Below are 23,451 nucleotides of genomic sequence, written 5' to 3'. Positions count from 1 at the left end.
TAAATCCAAAATGTTTCAGTGTAATGCCTTCTGGACCTATTTTCACAATCATAACAGATTAAATCAGTTCATTTACTAAATGAATTAAATTATGGTGCACCCAGAGACCAGATTAGTATGATATTAGAGCTTTTGTTCATTAGATTTAAATCCAGTGTAATGCCTTCTGCACCCTCTTTGGTATATGGGTTGTTATCTATGTATTGTCCATAATAATTGCAACTTTTACAATAATATTGTCTTTCCTCCTCCTCACTGATTGAAGAACAAGGATCCATTAAGCTGCCAATATCCTCCATAGACAAGATAACCGCTTAGCCGTATGGCTAGTTACACAGATCAAACTTTACAAAAAAAACTCGTTGAAAAACCATGGTGCTTTACAGGCCTTATCTTCCCAAGCATATACTAAAAGAATACAATTTTGTATAAATATAGTGAAATATGCTACAAATTACAATGACATTTGAAAAACTCCATCACTAACTCTGCTTTCCAAAGCAATGGGTGTCTCACTTGGAGGAGGCTCACAACACAAATAGCCATGGAACTGCTATTATAGCTCTGTTCCGAAGAATAGATAACTCTTGATACATAATATAGCCGAAAAGGTATAACAATAACCAGATCGTTCTACAGGAAAGTGATCTAAGGTTAGACTAAACATCTGAAAACAAATCTAATATATTCTTAGTGTGAACATGACTTTATTAGTTATGACTTCCACCTGTTGCACCTTGTCACCATGCTATACGAACCAGCTGACTCCCTGATCAGAGAATCTGTGAGATGGCTTTCCAAACAAACTTGGAAAGGCTGATTTTATTCACTTTCATGGACATCAAAAGACAACTATAACTGCAAGGAGATGATGATTCTGCCATAAAAAATTAATAATCAGCTCAAGATTGAGGTCGATTGCCATGCAAACTGCTAGGTGATGCCTGGCGATTAAGTTCCTGGAAACATGAAGCACAAAATAATTTAGAGAACTGATATTGTAGCATGTACTCTTTGCTTGAGTTTAAGTGTTGTTTGAGAATTCTAGGGGGCAGCTGCAAACTTTCAAAATTTTGAGTGCATTCTTTAACTCAAAAATTCAAGAACAAAAAAATCCCAAAGCAGAAAAATATCAAGGTCAAATGTCACAATTTGGAATGAGCTTGATTAGCATACCTCTGAAAAACGCAGGTGTCCAGGTTGTGTATAGGTTGACTTCACAATTTTTTCCCACAGTAAGCTAGTCTCTTCTTCTCTCACAAAATTCAATATCTTTCCAGCATAGCTCTTGAAATTAAATCCCTGCGGTCTCTAATACTATACAATGAGACCCTGTCTATTTAATAGAGCAGCTGATCATTTCATGCCAACATCACTATGCAAGCAATCCTCAGAGGTGTTTTGTTGCAACTATAAAACCAACCAGACCTACTGAAGAATAACCCAAAAGTCATATCATGAGGAAGCAAAGCAATAAAACCCCAAAATGAAACACTTTGAATACACTGACCAAAAGAAATGACAAAACCATAGCAAGAAACAGGTAATGGCAATTGTTTGATTCCTCCCCTGAAAGGAAGGCTACGAAGGATTTTAGTTGCAATAACAAACATGAAATCATAAATCATCTTTCAAAGCAGCACTATCCAATCCTAGCATGGCTCAAACAATTTGCAAGGCGAGATCAGTTTCAACTGTCACTGAATTTTGGGCAGTTGGGTTATTGGCCATAACACCATTAGGATCATCTAGGTTCTTTTCATTCCAATAAATATTTTGGCACAAAAACCCAACTGATTAGAAAACTTACTTGGCATAACTGAACCACCAACCCCTCCCCATGATGATGGCAATGCTCTTCAACAGAATTAAATTGCAGTCAGAGAACATGGTGTTCTAAGCTAACTTAGAAGTTAGAACCACCATTCCCTATTTGATCTAATCCAAAATCTCCACATACACTAACAGTTTACAGTTCCAAGGCCATCAAAAATGCAGGGAAACCGAGCAAAAAGGGCAACTGCAAATGGGTAGAAATGGAAATGTAAATAGTAAGTCAGCAAGCATGGATCCTTGGGCCTGTTATCTGTAACTCCCAATGTTTAAGCAAGCAATATCATTATGGAGGCCTGGGAAGTGATGAAAAATGGTCAAACTGAAAAAGAATTCAAAAGAAATATGGGGAAACTCACCTTGTGGTAACTGATAACGAGATGAACTGTGGTTTGAAGAGCATTTGGAAGGCTTGTGAGGCTGTTAAGATTTTTCTTTCCTAGAAGGATTAGTTTCTCAGATATGGCATGTCATTTAATGATCACCAGCTGTGGTGGTCCCCTCTTGTGAAGTTTGAGGGCAAGCTGCTGTTCGAGTCTCCCTAGGTCTTAACTTTAAGGTTTTTCAAGAAAGGCATTAACTCAACCAATGAATTCTTTACCAGATGATAAAATCCCAACGTGTAGATTGCTAGCTCTAACACCCTTTGTTTGAGCCAAAATTTTTGGCCTCCTAGCCATTGCCAACCAAAAAATGGACAGGCTAGGAATTGGACTAAACTCTGTCTCCAAACAAAGTATTAGATGGTATACTATTTTGCAAGAAGAGAGAGAATTTTTTGAGTATGGTCATTTTAAATTAGAGGATGCCAATAAGTTTAGAAGGGAAGTAATGGCTAAAGGGGTTTAGATTCCTTCTTCACCATATGTGAACTGTCTCCTAATGGCAGAACTGGATCTCTCTAAATAAGATGGAAGAGACAATACACCTACTATGTGGCCATGGACGACCAAGGAAAATGTTGGATGACGAAATTTGGTGAAGCAGGAATACCTCTATAACTAAGCTACATGATATGGGGAAATGGAAACCTGAATTTGAAACAGAAATGTGATGGCAATGTGACCCCTCAAATTAGTAAACAGTGAAATTTTCAGTTTTAACATTATGGTTTAGAATATAGATTCATGATTTAAAAGATACCTTTTTATTTCAGATCCAAAATTCTGGTCACGCAGTTTTTACTCCAAAAGTAAGAAGCAATAAGATACTTTTTTCAGCCCCACTGAAATGTATTTTAGGCATGTTTCAGCCGTGTTTTGGAGTTTTTGTACCGAAATGTGGCTGGTATGCAGGGGGTACATTTCCTGCAACATAGCTCTACAATTAATGTTTTTATCCTGCTAGGTCCATCCTTCCTTCATGAGTCATGACACATTGGACTTGAAAGACATAGCATTGAGTATGCATAGATGGGTTCCAACTCCACAATTTTCAATCATTTCCAGACACCAAAGGACTGACTTTGAGCATGTCAATAATTTTCACCAATTTTCACTGAAATTCATTTTGTATTGAAGCAACATGCCAAAATAACATCTACAATAATGAGACAGCCTGATATATAAGAGTTCCAATTTTGCCTTTATGTATAATACACTATACTATTATCCAAAAAGGAAAGGAAAATAACCTTTTCCTGGAGTTTGTTAGAGTTCAGCCAACATTTACACTGAGATTTTATATGCTTTGAGTTCAACAAAAAGATTTCAATAGCTCAATACGATAATCGTACAAAATTGAAATTAGATAATGTTGTACATATCCAGAAACATTTTCAACCCATCATGCAAACAACATGTTCTTGGATTAGGAGAGCCCTTTATAGGGTTATGCCCATATTATATCCATGAATAAACATCAGCTCAAATATTTGTCATCTCGCCATTGATTGTTGGCACTTTGATTGTTCTCTTCACCCGCTATTTCCTGTATAGAGTGCAAGCAGCGATACAATCCGACTGGTTGTACAATAAGGGGCATCACCCTAGGGTGTGGAACCGAAATGTTATGGGTTGAGGTAGGCTGCCCAATGAATGAATTTGGTGCAATTGGTGGAAACAACCAGGGGGTTCGATGATCAAACGGGAGAGGTGGACGTGGTGAATCAAATGGAAAAGGAATCAATGAACCCCCCATATTTGGATCCACATTATTCTCATGAAATAAACGAACTTGACAACTTGAAGTATTATGAGATGTGGAATCTTCAGCTGTAACAAAAAAAAAACACATTGTTATGCAATTGCATTGAAGGCAATGGAGATAATGATATTTTGAATTTCACATAAAATGATACATCAATTGATATTTCCATACCAGTATTTTGTAAAATAGAACCTTATACCCTTCTAGATGTGTGGTCCAGATTGATTTCTTTTGTAGAAGAAATCTCCAATTGTTCATTCATGCTTCTTTTCCTTCCACGACACTGTCCAACCTTTAGAAATTGTGGTCCATATTTTCTTGATTTCAACGTAGGAACACTTTGCCCCCTTTTTTTTGTTGGGCTCAAGAAACTATGTCGCCTCTTGGTAGTGACCTTGGATGGAGTTACAACATCAAATTTCTTATTATTGTACTCTTGGCTTACATTTTTTACCAATTGATTTAGTGCATATGCCTGCTCCAAAGTTGTGGGTGTTATTTAATAAACCCCTCAATCTCTTATGAGTTGATGACATCACAAGTTTAATTTCCTCATCGATTGTTAGGGCACTATCTGGCCTTACAATGGTTGAATCAGTGGAAGGAGAAGCTGGAAGGTTCATTTCAATTTCTAGGGTGAATACAAACGATTCATTTAAATCTAGTAAATATCCAGGTCTTTCTGTAATAGACCTGGAGACATTAGGCAATTCATTCCCCCCCGGAACATTGCTAGTCACTACCATCTCAACTTTTAATATATGCTTACAAATATTGCCATTTAGGGCCCATTTGCAATTACAAAAGTTTAGGTATAGCCCTTTATAGATGACATGATACCATGTATCATGAGTTGCCATAGTTTGGCTACGAACCAAATACTCACTTTCCTTGTTTTAACATCAGCCATACAATCTTCATCTAGGATATTCTTTGCTTTGCACTTACTTAAATTTATTTGTTGCTCAATTTTTGAAGCTCGGACAAAACCAGCTTTTTTTAGATGTTGCATGTAAATTTAATACAACTCAACATTTTTTAATAATAGGTGCAACAACCAATCCACCCTTCTATGGGACGCATTGTTCTTCTCACAAAGGTACCTTTGCTTTAGATACCGGTGATAAGATTTGATAGCATTATTAGTATCCTGGTTAGAATGTGGGAAGTCCCTATATGATTTTGCCCACATATCTGGAAAAAAAACATATATTAGATGCGAAGAAACAATAGAAAATGGTCAATTACAAAATAAACTAATAAAATGCAACTTTAAGAAACTTACATAATTTGTTGTTGTTTAACCAGTTGGTTGCAAAATAATCCAAAAACACAGTTTCTTCTTTGAATTCATCAAAGAAACTTTGAATTTCATGTTGCACAGATGCATCATCTTCACACGAATGCATGATTAATCCTAGAGCATGGAAGATACGGACTTTATTTTCCTTTCCCCTGACTTTAGTTCCAACATTTTTCAACCACGCTCTACGGACATGCCATACACACAATAATAGTGTACAGTTTGTGCAAGTCCTGAAATAATATAACATTATAAGAGAATATCCTTGAACATTATTGCTTTTTATCTCTTCTAAAAAGAAAAAGCTAGTTCACCTTAATCCTTTGATTTCCGCTGCTGCATCATCTATGATGACAGCTCGGACATGCCAATCTGGGTTTTCCTTTTTCCCATTTGCAAATAATTGTGACATCCATTTACAAATATCAGGAGTACCATTCCGTGATGATATTACCCATGCCACTGGAATCCCATTGTGATGATCATCAAAAGCCATTATGGTGTACAGTTGATACTGCATTACAATAAGAAAACAAGATTATAAGCATATAAGAGGACGACATTGAAATAAAGTTGAATAAATGAAGTTTTGGTAAATATGTTTACCCCATATTTGTTAGTGCTAAAAGTGGAGTCCATTGATAACATGTTGTTGTGTGAGTATTTCACCATCATTGAAAGCATCCACTTAGTTTGTATGCCTATAATCAAAGGGATGTTTTTAACAACATCTTGTTGTTGGTAGAAGAAAAAGCTCTCTGGGCACTCACTAACCCAACAATCCACACTCATTAGATCATTTTCATGCTTCACATACTCCAGCCTCTTGATATTATTGTACATGTTTGACACATCCTTTCTTGTCATGAAAGAATCTCGAGGTGCCCCTATGAAGAACTCACTAGATCCATACCTTAAATCAAAGATAAATTTTTCCCAGATCATCGTAGCATTAAAACCATCACGAACCAAATCTTCAATAGTAGTTCGTATATTCTCTGTTAAATGCGGCGCAAAATTGAATTTCTTGGGCATGTCATTTGCCTCAATACCATGACAAACCACATTTTTGTCATCAATATGTCTGCATGCTGTATATATTAGAACAACATCATTTGGTCTAAGAGCAAGTCGTCGCATAATAAAGTGACACTGACAACCAACTTTGATGCTGTGACGTGGAAGATGTTTTTTGGTTGTAGATCCAGGTTCAGCTACATTGCTGGATTGTACATGATTTGGACCATAGGCACACCAATATCTGGTGATCAAGAATTTACCAAAAATTAAATAAAATATTTATGCATGTTTGACATAGTGAACTTAAAATCAAAATTACATAGATATATATATATATATATATATATATATATATATAGAGAGAGAGAGAGAGAGAGAGAGAGAGACTCACACAACATATTCTAGATATGTTGAAGAATTTGTCCTCTTGATATCCTTCACATCTTTAATTCGTCGAGTTTTAGCAACAAATTGAGTAGGTGCACTTTCCCTCATTTGCTCTCCACTTATAAAATCCTCAAGTCGACAATATGGAATAATCACGACTTGGTCTCCATCTACTTCTGTCCATGCCAAATCTTCCGCTGAAAACTCTATCATTCCTTCTGGGTCCTCAACCTCCAACTCATTGATCAAGTCCCACTTCTTCATTCTTCAAATCCCTATACAAATGAGGGAACACGAATATTGACTAAACATATGAGCAACAGTTCATGCTATAAATATTGAACACCACTTGAAATGCAATTTTTTGTAGTGTGTACAATTTACACTCAAGACCCCACCAGATATAAACACATTTAGAGAATAATTCCCTATCCCCCGTTCAATATTTCCTACCCATGCACAAAACAATATTATAGACTTTCAAATGCTTCATCTTGGTATAATCAATACATTGCTGAAAGAAACATAATAACATGCAAAATCTGTTGCAAAGAAAATCCAACAACTCCTTGATAAATATGGATCATGACATGGGTTTATATTCTGAAGACCCAACCCTATTACTGAAACCTCTGTCTATGTATCTCAATTTAAAACAGAACCCTCAATCTCTTAGCTCCAAGTCGTCTGCAAAGATTCCCCACCTCATTGTTCTTTATCCAAATCCCTGAAACAAGAACTTCTTGCACAGAAGCTACTTAGTAGATGTTGCATAAGCACTTTTCTGAGTTTTGAGTTTTACCAACATAACTGTTTGAACCCAAGGAGTAGCTGGCTGCATTCGCTAAAGTCCTATGAAAATGGGAAATGTTTTTGTTCCCAAACCCATATATGCTACCTTTTGAAGTGTATTGTTTATGAAGGTGTCAAAATTGTCCTAACTCCACAATATTAGTATGAAAAGTTAGTGCTGCTATAAGATGATGTTATAATGTTTGATTTCACAATGGCTTTGACTGATTTCCATTTATCCTGCAGTTCCATACCAGAGGGAAAAACAATTGGCTCCTGCAACATCTCCAGTTGTGGCTATACTGAAAGGTATCCCTAGCTTGTGTTCAGAAATTATTGTTCGAAAATGCCATTTTAAAATATACTTCTAGGCAGACATGACAAGGTTTTCAAGACTGAAATATTACTGTAATGATGCATCTTTTATTATATGTTGTGTTAGTAGAGATGATGGGATTTGTTTAGGTGTTGGTGGGTGGTAGAAACAAACTTTCTGTCTTGAAATCATTTCATGCACACATCAGAAAATTGAGTCCACAACAGCAGAAATTTTAAACTGGCAATAGAGAGTGAACCACTAGGATGCATGTGTATTCCGAAAGATAGGCAAGTCAGTTACATAGATAGGCAAATTAGTTAGAGATCAATGAGGATAATGTTTTGTACATCGTTGAGAACATCAACGTTGCAGGTAAATTTAGAAATACCCAAGTGAAATGTTTTCGAACTCAGAGTTTTGTTAAATTTAGAAATACCCGAGTGAAATGTTTTTGAACAGAGTTTCGTCAGCTATTTGAGCGTTGGGGTGTGCCTGAATTTATGTGGAGCAGAAAGGTTAATGTCAAACAATTGATCTCTTTCCTCACTATTAGATTCTAGGACATTTCCAGAATCTGCAATTCACTTTTGACTTTCCAGTTTTTGGATATTTTTGGAATTTCCAAGGATGTTTTTGGAAATTTCCAGAATTTGCAATTCATTCCTGATTATCAAATTCTTGGATATTTTCGGAATTTCCAATGATGTCTTTGGGACATTTTATATTTGGATTGCAGATTTTTAAAATATCTGGGAATCTGGAAAGCAACTAGGTAAATCTTTGCACTTTGATGTTGAGAGACAAACTGTTTTGCTTTCCGGGTTGTTCATCCTAGATGTTTTCAGAATCTGCAATTCAAAATGTAAATTGTTTGACTTCTCTGGGATATTTCAAGAATCTGCAATTCAAAATGTAAATTGTTTGACTTTGCTGCTGTCCATCCTAGATGTTAGCAGAATTTGCAATCCAAAACATAAATTGTTTAGCTTGGTTGCTATCCATCTTGGATGTTCGCAGAATCTGCAGTACAAAACATAAATTGTTTGACTTTGCTACTGTCCACCCTAGATGTTCCCAAAATTTGCAATTCAAAACTTTTGGGTGTTGTCTCATGACCCCAAAATTTTGTCCACACCATGAATTTCTGGACAAAATCTTGTGAGAAAATTTTGGGGAAATCTGTGGGAGTGTTTAAATCGTTGTTTTGATGGCGGAAATGGATTGGCACCATAAAAAAAGGCTTGGACATAGGCTGCTAAATATTGCACTGATATAACTATTATGATGATTGATGTTTGCATTGTCTGCAAGTTTAAAGAAATAAACTAATACCTCTTTGGCCAAGTGGGCATGGATAACGAATTTCAAAAATTGGTGGAGGTTAAGTAGAAAGAAATTCATACCTATAGCCTCTGATGTTGTTACAGAGGAATCGGTTAGGATGCCATTAAATGTGAAATTCTTGTTGTCCACAAACTGAAGATATTCCCTTACTGGGTCATAGCTATAATTTGGAAAAATTAGCAGCAAATATTTCCAGCCCTGTAGAGTGTGCATCTTGTAGAATACTTGTAGGTGCTTCTAAATACAAGTTTGTATCGACCGAGCAAATGTAGTCCTTTGGAACCATGATTCCAACAACAAATTTCCTCACAAATGCTAAGCTTTTTACGAGGGAACCATATGTTGGATTTGTTGATGGATCTACATCATCTTTGCCAAGAAGCAATAATATTAGCTTTGTCTTTGTTTTTCTAAATTTTTGTACAATGGCTTGTAAAAACCAAATCTCAGTGGAAGAAATGTTGTTCAAAGTCAATGATTTAGATACATATATCACAGAAGAGGACATGATTAAGTTTTGGTTTTTAAAAAAAACAGAGTACTCATACATATCAAGAAAAATGTAAGTATCCAAGATGATGAAAACAAAACTCCACAATTGTGAAATGAAACAATAGATAATGACATTAGAAATATAAACATGTACATTCAACCAAACTGTCGCTGGTTGATATTGAGTTATGTCATCTGGTTGAAGCAATGGATAGATATTGTCAATGCATAAGAGCGGGACTAAAATGAATGAATTGCAGGAAAAAATAGAAGCATGAGATTCTTGTAATAATTCAAATTTAGCAAAATCAAGAAATTCCACTTTGTAAGTATAGATTCCCCAGTTTAAATCTCCATAAGATATAATATCTATTTGACTTTGTTCATCAAAGGTCACACTACATATTTTTTGTTATTATAAGAGGGCCTCAGAGAGCCGGTTAAAATAAACGTGTACCATGGCATTACTGCATGTAAAGTAGGCTCTTTATCTGGTTTTGGTAAACTCTTATGCATCTAGGTGATTTTCAAACACATCATTTATAAGAAAGGTAGTCTTTAGTTATTTTATTTCCACAGTTTGACAGAAAGAATGAATATATAAAGAACCAAGTTGGACAAGCTACTCAGGTGGGAAATAGCAGATATGTGACAGGTTCTACCAGAATTTTGGTACAAAGAAAAAAGGCATTTCATAAGATAGAACAAAATAAATAATATGCAGCCATAAAATTTTATATTGGTCCTGAAACAAAATCATAACCTGCTTTGTGCTTTCACTTCCCCTGAAATATTGTTGATAGGGATTGCTAACTCTAACCCCTGTTTTGCAAACCAATTTTTGGCTCCAGTTTCCTCGCTGCATTGACACAATTCAAAACATGGGTAAGATTCATCAACCATACACTTGGTTAACTTGCCTTAACATTTTCCTTTAGATTGCAATGATTAAATAGCTGAATATTAAAAAGCATTGAAATGAGTAAGAAGCTTTCTATTAAAAACTAAGAAAAACATTATCTTGGAAAATAAAGTGTCCTCTTTTCCCTATATAAAGAAAATGCTTTTACTTTTAAACAAAAGTTCAAGGTTTCTGATCAATCAATGTTTCAAACCCTGTTTAGAAGAGGAAAATGGTACAATAAGACATTAGAAATGGCTCAAAATTTCAAATTAATGAATGTGAAACTCTGTTTATAATAGGTAATGGTCTCAAACTCTGTTCAGAATAGGAAAATTGTACAATAAGATATGAGACTTGCTTATAGTAAAACTTTCATTATGCTTGAAAAATTCACCTAATTCAGCTGCAAATTATTATCCGATTGAAAATCCATTTGCTATATATTGAGCTGATTCCTGATTTTAATACTTATTAGACATTTGAATGACAACTTTGCGCAGTATATATAACTACAAGTCACAAAACAATTTATTTTTTTAGCACATTCGGTTACTTTCTGTAAGCAGAGGGGTTCTCTTTCAGGTAATTAAGTTGATCTGCATTCTTGATCTGCGCTAGTGCCCTCTACATTGTAAATTAAAGCTGATGAACTAGCGCATCCATTGTTACTGTAATTTTAATTTACCTCACGCCCGGGATTGCCTGCGAGGTGGGTGCAACTGTGAGCGCCCGGGATTGCCTGCGAGGTGGGTGCAACTGTGAGCGCGGGCGATGTTTCCTCCCGTCGGGTTGCAGAGGCAGAGCAGAGCAGCTTCGAACGGGAGCGCGAATGATGAAAATGGCTCTTTTGGCGCGAGGGCAGGTTTGAAAAATGATCCGGTGCCAGCTCGGGGGTGGTGGGTCCCGCGTTCCCGGAAAAGGAATGACGCGATGCGGACGGCCGGCCGGATAAACGATGGCATGACGATGGATGCGGGCATGAGGAGATGGATTCGAGTATGAACATCCATGGTAGAGTCGGCCTCCATACGGGCATTTAATGCCCTATGGCAGGCTGGTTACCTCTTGCCTAGATAAAACAATAAAAATAAGAATAAAAAAAAGTATGCGTGGAACATTTTCCAGGTCTTTTCCTTTTAATGTGGTATACTTTTCCATTTTCTTAGCTTATACTTTTCCATTTTCTTAGCTTAAACATCATTGATACGCGTGTGGATAAAACAATAAAAGTTAGTATGCGTGCGGATAAAACAACAAAAATAAAAATAAAGAAAAGTACGCATGGAACATTTTTCATGTCTTTTTCTTTTAATGTGGTATACTTTTCACAAATAAATAATGAGAAGGTTGACAACTCCATTCAAATAAATGACTTGTGAGATTATTTAAACGTAAATTACACTCCAAAGGTCCATCTCCTTGGAAGTGCTGGAATCACTTATTAATCTTCGAAAAGTAACATGCATATTCTAATTATCTGCTTCAAAGCTAACTTATATATACAATATTTTCTTAACATATTGGTTTATTTATCACTAGCAAGTCATAAGAGCAAAATCATTGAAGTGGTGACATATTGGCTTATTTATCATTAGCATGGCATAAGAGCAAAATTATTGGAGTGGTGAGAGATCAGGGTTAGACATTATCTATAAGACATGTATTGACGTTATCTATAAGACATGCATTTACATACTTGAGTATACTCATGCATTTGCAGATTTGGTAGCATGAGGATGCAACCCTCAATAGAATAGAGACATTTTTAGCCATGGGAAATTTATTGTAATGAGTTGGATTTCATGATATTTAAATATCCCATTTACTTGTAATAGTGTTTTGGCTTTTATATTTTAATGGAAATAAATAATGACTTTTCAGTCTTTTTATTTTTTGCATGTAAAATATCTAAGTTAATTTTGCAACATTTTTACTCAATCAAACTAATTGGTTTTGTAAAGTTTTATAGGTGTTTTTTTGTGAATTTTTTATGAATTGGAGTTGTTTTTTCTAACCCCAAAAGTTCATATGGCTAGAAATGTTTCCTCTTGGTTCGGTTTCAAACCAGTAAGATATGATTGTGCACAAGTATTATCTTAGCTTAGAATTGATAATGATTAATTGGATGTAATAAGAGCTGTTAAAAGTAAATGATTCATAAGATTTCACACTATTGATCATTTATCTTTTTATCCAAATGCATAACCCAAATAATAAAATCAAATTTATCCACAATTCCATATTGATTTACGTTTTGTAAAAATTATTTTAATTTAACTTTTTTTTTATTAAATAAATTAATAAATCATAAATAATATCTAACAACATCCTTAAATTGAGATAAAATGCGCCTACACCTAAGTTTAATACTAAGAGAATGGCTAACACATACCATCCATCATTACAAAAGATCAAAAGTCACTTATGATCTCCCAACATTAAATATATTAAGATATAATGATGATGATTATGGTTAACGTCCGCTGAGACCAAACAATGGTCTATCGGACCTAAAGAAACAAATTATTTATTTTGATTTAAGATTTCATTCCTATGCTCAAAAAGCTTGGAGAGAAGCCTCTCGAGCTCACTATAATTTTGACATTGTAAAAGGCTAGGAAGGTTAGTATTGTAACAAAGATTGTGAAACTGAGATCTAATGTGGTTGTACGCGGGGCACTCTAAGAGGAAGTGGTTTTCATCCTCGATGTTCCTGTTCTCACATATATGGCAGATCCTTTCCATCCATGGCGTTTTAGGAACTGCCCAACGACCTATTTCACTATGGAGCTCATGAGAATTCGTTCTAATCTTTGCTATATTAATTTTCTTCTTTGAGCTAGTTAAAATAGAGAGATACTTTTGATCTTCTAGGGTGGGGTTGATGACCTTCTTATAATAACTTAATTTTCTTTTAGCTGCTAAATCTTTCTCACACCACATTTTTTCTTTGAACTTAGAAGTAACAATATCTTTAATGTTATTTATGTTTTGCAATGCATCATTTTCGTTGATCTCCCAATAGTTTAACCAGGCCCTTGTGTCTTTATGCCACCCTCGATTGAGCCTTAGGTGGTTTTGGCTAGAATTTAAAGCTAGCTTAGGAAGTCTATGATCGTCTATGTTATTGATTTTGTGCTTGTACAATAGAAACCTAAGCATAGCTAGGCTCTCAATAGGGGAAAGACCTGCTTCTATAAGGAGAATGGGATAGGGTGTATTACTTTTAATTTTCAGGTTATAAGTTATAAAACGCTTCTGGATAATGTGCAAAGTCCATGTACTACAACTATTTTAATATCTTTATAGCTAGGTAGCTCTAGATGATAATGGTGGTAAACTATAAAGTTCCTTGGGTAACTTTCCAACTATAAAAGTTCCTTGTCATTTTGGTCTTTTGCCTCTCTTTCATTTATAATTTCAACAACTCATATTTTACAATTTGATATTAAATTTTTCTCTTACTTCAACCACTCAAATCTTACAATATGATATTAAATTTTTCTCTTAGAATATAACAATATAAGCCAATGGAGTGGGGTTGCCGACGAACTAGAGAGCCTTTCTAGGTTGGATATGGCAAACTTAGTATTCACTTTTATCCATCAACAAACCCCCTTTACAAATTAAACACTATAGAGCTCTTCACTCTCAAAGTAATTTACATGAGAAAGATAATTTATATTTAATAACCATGTATTTTTAAACTCTCAAAACAATTTACATAAAAAAGAGAAAGATAATTTATTTTAATAACAAATGTGGAGTGAATGTTCCCTCCGTAAAGTTAAAAATATGTTAAATTTTTTTTGCATAAAACTTTATAATTTATATTGGTGAACTCTAAATTAATAATGGTTAACGAAGATAAATTTTATTTTTATTTTTATTACTACCACCTTGTTTAATCCATAAACATGTTCAATGATCTACACTCGTCATATATCCTTTAACGTTATGTTTCCTATCTCAAAGGAACTTTGAAACATGTAAGTAGAAATTACAAGGTCTTTACTGTCTTAACAAATTTTTCTACATAGTTCGAACCCGAGCTCTCTTAAATGGGAACAATTTTTTTTTCACTACAACCCATAATCTTGCTTTTCTTCCTATTGAATTAGAGCCGACAAGGTTTAGAAATCTGGAAAACAATTTTGAAAAAAACTAATTATTAACCAGAGTGGCGTTGCAGGCAAAAAAAAGAACTAGGAGCAATGGGTATTCATGTACTCACACATATAACTTTCGAGGTGGAAAAAGAACTTGCAGTGGACAAGACAAATAGACAACCTATAACGAAATAGTTTTTACTCAGAAGAAAAATACCCATATGTTTATTCCCTCGCTAAGCTATCATTTTTCAAAGAGAATGCAAATAAAATGCAAACAAGGCGAATCGACCCCAATAATAGATAATTTAATTACATTTCTATGAAACTTGTGTGTAGCCGTCATCAACTAGTCTTCTTGACGGTGCCCTGCTGCAAAATTTACAATAGACCTTGGAATAGACAATTTCATAAAGTCAACAGAGGTACGCTCACCTAGGGCTACAAATACGAGAAAATAATAAAAACTATTGAGCCTAACGATACCTTGTAGTTGATATTTTTAGAAGAAACTCTTCCGTCACCAAAGAGATGGGGTAAGAGACTGTTACTAGGGCTTAGGGAACTTGAATCAAAAGCCGGAAGTGTTTCTAGGAAATTCAGTGGAATGGAAACAAAATTGTTTGTCGTAGGGCAACAAAAAAAAAGATAATTAGTTAGAAAAAGGGGAGGAAGCTTCCTTGAATATTTGAGCTGGGTTGGAGATGGAAAAACTCTAGTATGGAAGAATATAACATTGCAGAACCTAAATAAGACTCCTGTTGCAACAAACACTAAAACCCTAGCCAGCAAAAACTAGCATCGCCATGAGGAGTTGCAAAAATGAGCCAAGGCATGAACGGACCCCTAAGGAAGTTACCCTATCGCTCAACCAGAGAAAATTGCAACCATTGATTCATTGACAGGACAGGTCTAGGGTGAGATCGTAAGTGATTCCACATTGATAATAGTGCCACCTCGGGTTTAAAACAAAGAAAAAAAAATCTACTACCGGATACATTCCAAAGAATTTGTATTAAATAAAAAAAGAGACCCAAAAGGAAAAAAAATGAGCATGGACCTTAGGACTGAGAATCCATAACATTTTCTAACCAAGAATTAATTCCAACTTCATTAAATATCAAGTCAAGTCCCACATACATGGTCATCGTTATGAATGTTGGACTCAACAGTACACCCACCTGAGTACAAGCATGCCATTATGATTTAATAAAAGGAACGTTGAGACAACCAATTACACCGTAGAAAAATAGATTTAAAATAATCCAACAAAATAAATAAATTGGCGTCAATGCATTTCCAAATGTGTAATATCCTACTGCGGCATGAATAAAAAGGCCATATAGCTAGCCTTCCCTGCGACTTAGTTTAATTAATGAATTTTGATTAGTGAAATTTTGTGATATATTGTACTACATACATACACTACTTAGTTTAATTAATGAATTTTGATTAGTGAAATTTTGTTTGTGATATATTATACTACATGCATACACTTTGATAGAATTGGTTATTGGAAAAAATGACTAATACATTTTTGCCGCTTAGTTTAATTAATGAATTTTGACTAGTGAAATTTTCTTTGTGATATATTGTACTAACTACATACATACACTTTGATAGCATTGGTTATTGGAAAAAATGACCAATACATTTTCGCAAGTTACAACGACTAAACAAAGTGCACCAAATTATTTTGATTGGACAACCAGAGAAACTCATTCACGATTCGCATAACAATGTACAAGAATGATATCACTAAGAATACAGAATATCGCTTTAAAATAAAATAAAATAAAATAAAATAAAATATAAAAAAAGAAGCCATCTTTTATATTTTAAAAAGATTTCATATTATGTTTTTTCACTTCACAATACATTATTACCATAGGTGAAGTAAACCAATAAAAAGATTCAAGGTTATGTTTTTTTCACTTAACAATACATTATTATCAGAAGTGAAGTTAACCAATAATTTGTACAATAGAGACATTTAGCAACCTATAATAATAAATCCAGCAATTTCAAAATTGTTTTCGCCAATATCCCAAGAAAGACCAAAACTACTTCAACTACGACATTATATTATTTCTAAAAATTGATAACACAATAATTATTTGGACATTAAAACCAATTTTGGAAACAAGTCTAGCAAACAAAATGAAAAAAACCAATATTTTCCAAACTTTTTAAACTAAACAAAAATAATTATATTAAACATGATTTTTTTTAAACTTCTTTTTATTATAACAAGTCAACTTGAAATAATAACAACACCAACCCACAAAATAAAGAAAAACCATTTTAGCAATACTTTAACTTATTATATTATTTTTCTTAATTTATTTGTTAAAATTAGTATACTGTTATTATTAGTAAAAAAATCAATTTTTGAAAATACTATTTTTATTTAAAATAAAACACTTCGACTTTAACCAGAATTTTTTTTTTTTTAATATTTCTTATGACATATATATAGGAATAATTTGCCATATTTATTTTGATCTAATACACATGAATCAAAAAAATTACTTCGAACTAGTTTTGCTCTGCATCTTAATAGCACAAGGCGCACGAGGCAATTCAGCACAAGGGGACACTTGTGCTATTTTTCCGGACAACTTTTGGTCAGTCATTCGCAGTTGAGATCTCTGTGCTGCTTGAGCGTAGCAATGGACGCACGGCAGGGGAGGGGTGAAATCCCCTCCTTTCGGGATGTTATGGCGGGTCAACCGAGCACCATTCGAGGGAAAGGACGGCTGGCAGAAGAAGTTGATGATACGCCCGTCATGGGGCATCAGTGGCAAGCGAGGCTGATTAATAAATGCCTTCCAAGGGCACAGAAAAAGCCAAGGTACATAATCCCGAATAACAAACTGGAGGATTATTGTTGCTATATGCGAGACCATGCGATGATTTGTAAATTCATAGGTTTTTGGCCTTCTGAAAGGGATTTATTGACATGGATCCAACAGAGATGGAAACCGCGCGGCCATATTGATCTCAAATTGGGTGCTAAGGGGTTCTTTACCATCATCTTTGCCAATTTACAGGACAAGGCCAGGGTTTTTGAAGAGGGACCCTATTTTATGAATAATGCGGGATTATTTATGCGGTATTGGGAGGATAGATATAATCCGGATGCAGAACAGATCAAGGCTGCCCCGCTCTGGGTGCGTCTCTTTGGGTTACCAGATGAATTTTGGGATCTAGAGATATTGGAAGGAATAGAGAATTTAATTGGCTCCTTTGTCAAGGTGGCTGAGACCACGAAGAGGGGTAAATATACATCGTATGCGAGGATTTGTGTGTATATGGATATCTCAGCCCCTTTACCAGACTTTATTGAGCTTGAGTATCAGGATGAAATTTGGCAGCAACCTATTGATTATGAGCATATACCATTTCGCTGTCGATGATGCCATGTTTATGGTCACCTTGCAAGGGATTGCCCACAAAGTAACGAACAGCCGATGAGGGATTGCCCACAACGCAATGAACAGCCGGTGACAAAGGATACGCCTGATGGCACTCGATCACGTGCGGGGATAGTTGGGGAAGTATCTGAGTTTCAAGAGGTGCAGAGGAAAAGGAGACCTCCTCCTGGGCATCTTAAAATCCACACCCAGGAACGAAACACAATCCCTGCAAGTCAAAATCAGTATACTATTCTTCAAACACAGGTTGATGAAGGAACTCAGGGTATGGAAACCAACCTAATTGTACAGGACCAGGAGATCACCGTGACTGCGCCGATGGAAATTATCAAGGATGGCAAGAGGAAAAGTCGAAGCCCAAGTCGAGAACCGGAAGGCGAGGCCGAAGCCCGAGATGATAAACCTATAGCTCCAACTCAGAAGGGGCAGGAAGCTATAAAAGCAGTGGGTACTGAGGAAGAACTCATCCTGAAGAAGTTACTTACTGATTGGAAAAAATTGGATGAACGGTTTATTCCAGAGAATGAGAAACAATTATTTAAAGAAACCTTTCAACGGTATAAGGAGAAGATGGCTGGCTGTTTAGAATCGAGATTGGTATATGACACTCAGGAAGGGGATAGTCAAGGTAAGCCTGGTAGGAAAAAAGGGAGACAAACGCTGAACGAATCCATTCAAGTAGCGGGCGAGAATTTGGTAAACTCTGGAAAGGTGATACCTCTCTCCGAGGTATTCCTACCAAATCCTCGCAAGTTTTAAATGATTGTTTTAAGCTGGAATATACGGGGACTTAATAGTCAAGGGAAGCAGCGATATTTGAAGGAACGCGTAAAGAAAGACAAGCCAAGTATTCTGGTAATCCAGGAAACGAAAATGGAAAGTCAACAGCTGGAAGAAATTGTTAAGAAAATGAAACTCGGATATGAGGTTATGGCTCTAGATGCAATAGCGACAGCAGGGGGATTGGCTGTTTTGTGGAATCCAGAGGAGGTAATTTTTGAGCATTGGTATTCTCTTCCTAGAATTCTTTCAGGTCTGTTTCGTTTAGTTGGGATGGGGGAAAGGATTTTGTTCACGGGGGTTTATGGGCCTCATAATCATCGAGACAAGCAGGCTTTCTTGAGGCACCTCCATACTATGAGGAATCTTCTTCCGCACATTCCATGGATGATTGGGGGGGATTTTAATCTAATTAGGCATTTAGGAGAGAAGCGAGGAGGGGTTAGGAGAGAAGATTCACTTATGGAGGAGTTTAATGATTTGATTAGGGATCTAAGATTAGTAGACATACATACAACCAATGGTGTACATACCTGGAATAACCGACGTGGAGGACAGAGCCAAATTGCCTCTCGACTGGATCGATTTTTGTTATCATAGAAAATTTTAAATAGGGATGTCTACATAGAAGCTACAATTCTCCCTAGCATTGGCTCAGATCACTGGCCAATTCGGTTGGAGGTAGATATTAAGAAGATAAACGGGAGAAAGCCTTTTCGCTTTGAATCTTTTTGGTTGAGGGATCCCCAATTTGTTCAGAAAATGGAAACCTGGTGGAGTCAGTGTACTAGTCGAGGAAAAGGAAGCATGCATACAGTCCAACTGAAGCTTGAGGCACTCAAGCAGCGCATCAAAGACTGGAATCGAACAGAATTTGGGCATATTCTGGAGGCTAAGCAGCGGTTGGAAGGAGCAATGGAGACTCTACAACAAAAAATAATATTGGACGGTAGAGATGAAGCTACAAGTAGAGAGGAAGGATGTCTAATCAGTCAGTTAGAGGAACGTCGTAAACAGGAGGAGATTTTATGGCGCCAAAAATCAAGGGTAAGATGGCTAAGAGACGGTGAACGGAATACCAAATTTTTTCACCAAGCTATGGTTCAACATCGGCAGCGGAATCGGATTTTTTCTCTCAAGAATGCTGCGGGAGAACGAGAGGTGGAGCAGGCTGGTATTGAGAAGACTTTAGTGGATTATTTTCGGGAGGTGCTCACAGAAACTCAAAGGGATAGAAGGGAGGCTATTAGTAATATATGTAGAGACATACCAAGAATCGTTACAGCAGACCAAAACAAGGCATTAATGCGAGCAGTCACTATGGAAGAGGTAGAAGAAGTTGTGATGGCCATGCCTAAAAATAAGGCTCCGGGTCCGGATGGCTATACCATTGAATTCTTCCAGGCAAGTTGGAAATTTATAGGTAAAGATATCCTGGAAGCGGTGGAGGAATCAAGGATCAGACAGCAAGTATGGCCAGGTATTAACTCAACTTTCTTCACTTTGATCCCTAAGAGTGCAGCCTCTGATGAACCACAGGGTTTCAGGCCCATAGCCCTGTGTAACGTCATTTATAAGATTATATCTACAGTGATTGTGAAACGGTTGAAACCACTCCTACCCACTTTGATTGCGCCTGAGCAGACTGGGTTTGTGGAGGGTAGGCAAATTTTGGATGGCATTGTGGTATCCCAGGAGGTGATACATTCTTTAAAACAGAGGAAGAAAAAAGGGATGCTCATGAAACTGGATTTATCTAAAGCATATGATCGTTTGAATTGGGATTATCTAAGAGCGGTTCTTGAAGCTTTTGGTTTTGATAACAGATGGATAGCTTGGATCATTAACCTGGTCTCCACTCCGAATTTCTCAATATTGATTAATGGGATACCTTCAGATACGTTTAATGCCACAAGGGGTATCAGACAGGGGGACCCAATCTCGCCGTTTCTGTTCATCTTGGCTATGGAAGGATTAAGCAGAAAAATTAAGCAGGAGGTCAGGGCCCGAAGGATTAAAGGAATTCGATTATGGGGAGAGAACCTAATCATCACACATCAGCAGTTTGTTGATGACTTGATGTTGTTTGGAGAAGCATCACTCAGAGAGGTAAGGGGTTTCAAACATGTCTTAGAAGGTTTTATGAGTGCTTCAGGTATGGCGGTGAATAACGATAAATCTTGTACTTTTATTTTTAACTCACCTGAAGCTGTTAAGGCCCATTTAACTCGTGTGCTAGGCTTCCGACAGGGTGAACTTCCCACCAGGTATTTGGGCATTCAGTTAGATATTAATTCAAAGCGGATAAAGAATTGGCAAAATCTAGTTGATAGGATTCAAAAAAGATTGCAAAATTGGTCGTTTCGCGTGCTGAATTTAGCAAGTCGGGTAGTACTTTTAAAATCCGTTTTACTCTCCATTCCTATATACCCGCTGTCAATAATGCCGGCTCCTAAGGGAGTTTTCTGTAAATTAAGGGAAATCTTCGGTAAATTTCTCTGGGGAGGACCAACTCAGCAACGAAAATGGACCTTGGTTTCATGGCAACATGTCATCAGGAGGAAAGAGGACGGTGGCCTTGGTATCAGGGATCTGGAGCTTGTCAATAAGGTTTTAGGGGTGAAGTTGTGGTGGAGATGGGTGCAGGGGGGTATGGATATCTGGAAACGAATATGGACTCACAAATACAATATGCCGCGCTCAGTGGCAGGACGCCTTCGGGTAGCCGAAACTCCAAGAGGGTCACACATCTGGGAACTCGCAAGAAATAACAAAGATCTGGTTCGGGACTTCGCTTTCTGGGAAATCCGTGAAGGCAATTTAGCGAGGTTCTGGACGGATGGATGGCAACAGCAGGAAAAGTTGGAGAGACATCCAATTTTACATGACCTTCAAGCTGAGGTGCAGCAGGAAGGAATGCAGTATGTTAAGGATTATTGGCGCCAGGCAGAGTTGAATGAAGTGTGGAGAGTCTGGAAGCGACCACATGAATGGCATGCGCGAATAGCTCCGGAGACGCAACAATTGTATATCAGAGAATTAGATTCGAGGAAAATTAAGATACGTCCAGGCAGTGATATCCTACGCTGGGGTAAAGCGATGCAAGGTATGTTCACGGTCAAAGAAGCCTATTATTGGTTAACAAAGGAGGATAGAATCGCTGACCCAACGCCTTGGAAAAAGATCTGGGATGCTAAATGGTGGCCTAAAGTTACAATTTTCGCATGGCTGGTGTGTAGAGGTAGGATCTTGACGTGGGATAACCTATAGAAACGTGGCATGATTGGACCATCCCGGTGTTCTTTGTGTAACAAGGAATTTGAGACACAGGAACATTTGTTGAATCGATGTCTGTATATTCAGAGTCTGTGGGAAGAAATTCGGGCTCTCTTCGGTTACTTGAATAGGGATCCTGACAGTCTTAGGGGTACCATTATACAATGGGGAGCGGGGCATTTTCATAGCAAACTTGTAAGGAGGCTCTGGAGTCTGTCGCTGGGTTTTGTAATTTGGGAGGTGTGGAAAGAACGAAATCGTCGAATTTTCAAGGATCGAAGCTGCTGTGAGGCCGGAATATGGGAGGTAGTTTGCCGGTCGATTAAAGAAACGGTCCTCTCCGAGTCTTGGGGAGAGGAAGATTGGAAATTGAATGTGGAAGAGCAGCGAATCATAACCAAACTAAACATTGATTTTACGATGTTATACCCCAACACTGATAGGTGTCCTAGATATAGTATGCAGAGCCCTAATTATTTTCGCTTCCCAGGTGATAATCAAATTAAATTGTCCTTCGACGGTGCCTCAAAGGGCAATCCTGGGGAGGCAGGATGGGGCGGGATTTTTCACGATAGTCGAGGGGATTCGCGTTGGGTATATGCAGAATGGGGCGGGGAAATGTCCAATAATGAGGCGGAGCTCTGGGGGGTCTATCATGGCATCCGCATTGCTATAAGGAATGGATACCGAAACATCGTCATAGAAGGCGATTCCCAAATGGTCATTGAAATGCTCAGGAAATTACAGCAGGGTAAAACATGGGACCACGTTGCCAAGAGCTGGCGGATAGCTGCCATTATACAGGATATTGAAGGCCAGATGAGGCAGATCGATTACATTATACTCAATCATGTATTGCGGCGAGGAAATAGGGCGGCCGATTATTTAGCCAATTGGGCATGTGGCGAATCCAACCGGGTGATGGATGGATGCTGGGGTGTGTTACAGGCGGATCCATGGTGGGCTGAGTTGGCCACCATCCTACGACAGGATAATGATGAGGCGATCGGGCATGACAGGACGGCTTAGGAACCTTTACATAATGATTCGGAGGCGCGCAGAATGGAACAATTATGAACAATGCGGTGGGATCATGGATGAAACTGTCAAAATTCCCATTTGGCAGAACGCATTTATGCAGTTATGGGACGAAATGACAATCCCAAGGCCGAATGCAGGGAGGGTACAGAGGTGGGAGTGCGGTGGCATCACGACGCCAAGAAGCCTATCACATCAGGGCCCTAGTCCTGCGACGTGTAATAATGAACAGGGCTGGGAGCTAACTAACAATAACAAGGGAAGGTGGT

The 23,451-nt window shown here is 37.1% G+C and overlaps 4 protein-coding genes across 4 annotated transcripts; 3 read left to right on the top strand and 1 right to left on the bottom strand.

Moving 5' to 3' along the window:
* Nucleotides 1-5,237: 5,237 nt before the first annotated feature.
* Nucleotides 5,238-6,955, bottom strand: LOC149262140 (uncharacterized). Its single transcript, XM_089375052.1, has 4 exons — nt 6,696-6,955; nt 6,059-6,545; nt 5,599-5,798; nt 5,238-5,517 (listed from the first exon to the last, which is right to left on the bottom strand). Exons 1-4 carry the CDS (start codon nt 6,953-6,955, stop codon nt 5,238-5,240), a joined length of 1,227 nt encoding a protein of 408 aa, XP_089231178.1.
* A 10,368-nt stretch (nt 6,956-17,323) lies between these two features.
* On the top strand, nt 17,324-18,070 carry LOC149262139 (uncharacterized). The gene has a single exon (XM_089375046.1). It carries the CDS (start codon nt 17,324-17,326, stop codon nt 18,068-18,070), a length of 747 nt encoding a protein of 248 aa, XP_089231172.1.
* A 777-nt stretch (nt 18,071-18,847) lies between these two features.
* On the top strand, nt 18,848-19,468 carry LOC149262138 (uncharacterized). Its single transcript, XM_089375041.1, has one exon. The coding sequence runs from the start codon at nt 18,848-18,850 to the stop codon at nt 19,466-19,468; it is 621 nt and encodes a 206-aa protein (XP_089231167.1).
* Nucleotides 19,469-19,630: 162 nt separating this feature from the next.
* Nucleotides 19,631-23,173, top strand: LOC149262137 (uncharacterized). The gene is made up of 2 exons (XM_089375040.1): nt 19,631-22,099; nt 22,232-23,173. The coding sequence occupies exons 1-2, from the start codon at nt 19,631-19,633 to the stop codon at nt 23,171-23,173; spliced, it is 3,411 nt and encodes a 1,136-aa protein (XP_089231166.1).
* The last annotated feature ends 278 nt before the right edge of the window (nt 23,174-23,451 follow it).

The sequence above is a fragment of the Pinus tabuliformis genome, chromosome 6 (assembly GCF_031772625.1).
Source record: "Pinus tabuliformis cultivar Carrire ecotype Pingquan chromosome 6, CPIR1, whole genome shotgun sequence".
Classification (NCBI taxonomy): Eukaryota; Viridiplantae; Streptophyta; class Pinopsida; order Pinales; family Pinaceae; genus Pinus; species Pinus tabuliformis.
Note: the sequence above shows the minus strand (reverse complement) of the source record. Positions and strands in the feature narration are given on the sequence as shown.

Coding starts and splice junctions, on each gene's coding strand:
- LOC149262138 (XM_089375041.1), top strand. CDS start 18,848: ATGATTGTTTTAAGCTGGAATATACGGGGACTTAATAGTCAAGGGAAG.
- LOC149262137 (XM_089375040.1), top strand. CDS start 19,631: ATGGAAACCTGGTGGAGTCAGTGTACTAGTCGAGGAAAAGGAAGCATG. Junction 22,100..22,231: donor TTACAATTTTCGCATGGCTG/GTGTGTAGAGGT, acceptor CTGTATATTCAG/AGTCTGTGGGAAGAAATTCG.
- LOC149262139 (XM_089375046.1), top strand. CDS start 17,324: ATGGACGCACGGCAGGGGAGGGGTGAAATCCCCTCCTTTCGGGATGTT.
- LOC149262140 (XM_089375052.1), bottom strand. CDS start 6,955: ATGAAGAAGTGGGACTTGATCAATGAGTTGGAGGTTGAGGACCCAGAA. Junction 5,799..6,058: donor TAATGAGTGTGGATTGTTGG/GTTAGTGAGTGC, acceptor ATTGTAATGCAG/TATCAACTGTACACCATAAT. Junction 5,518..5,598: donor GCGGAAATCAAAGGATTAAG/GTGAACTAGCTT, acceptor ATATTATTTCAG/GACTTGCACAAACTGTACAC.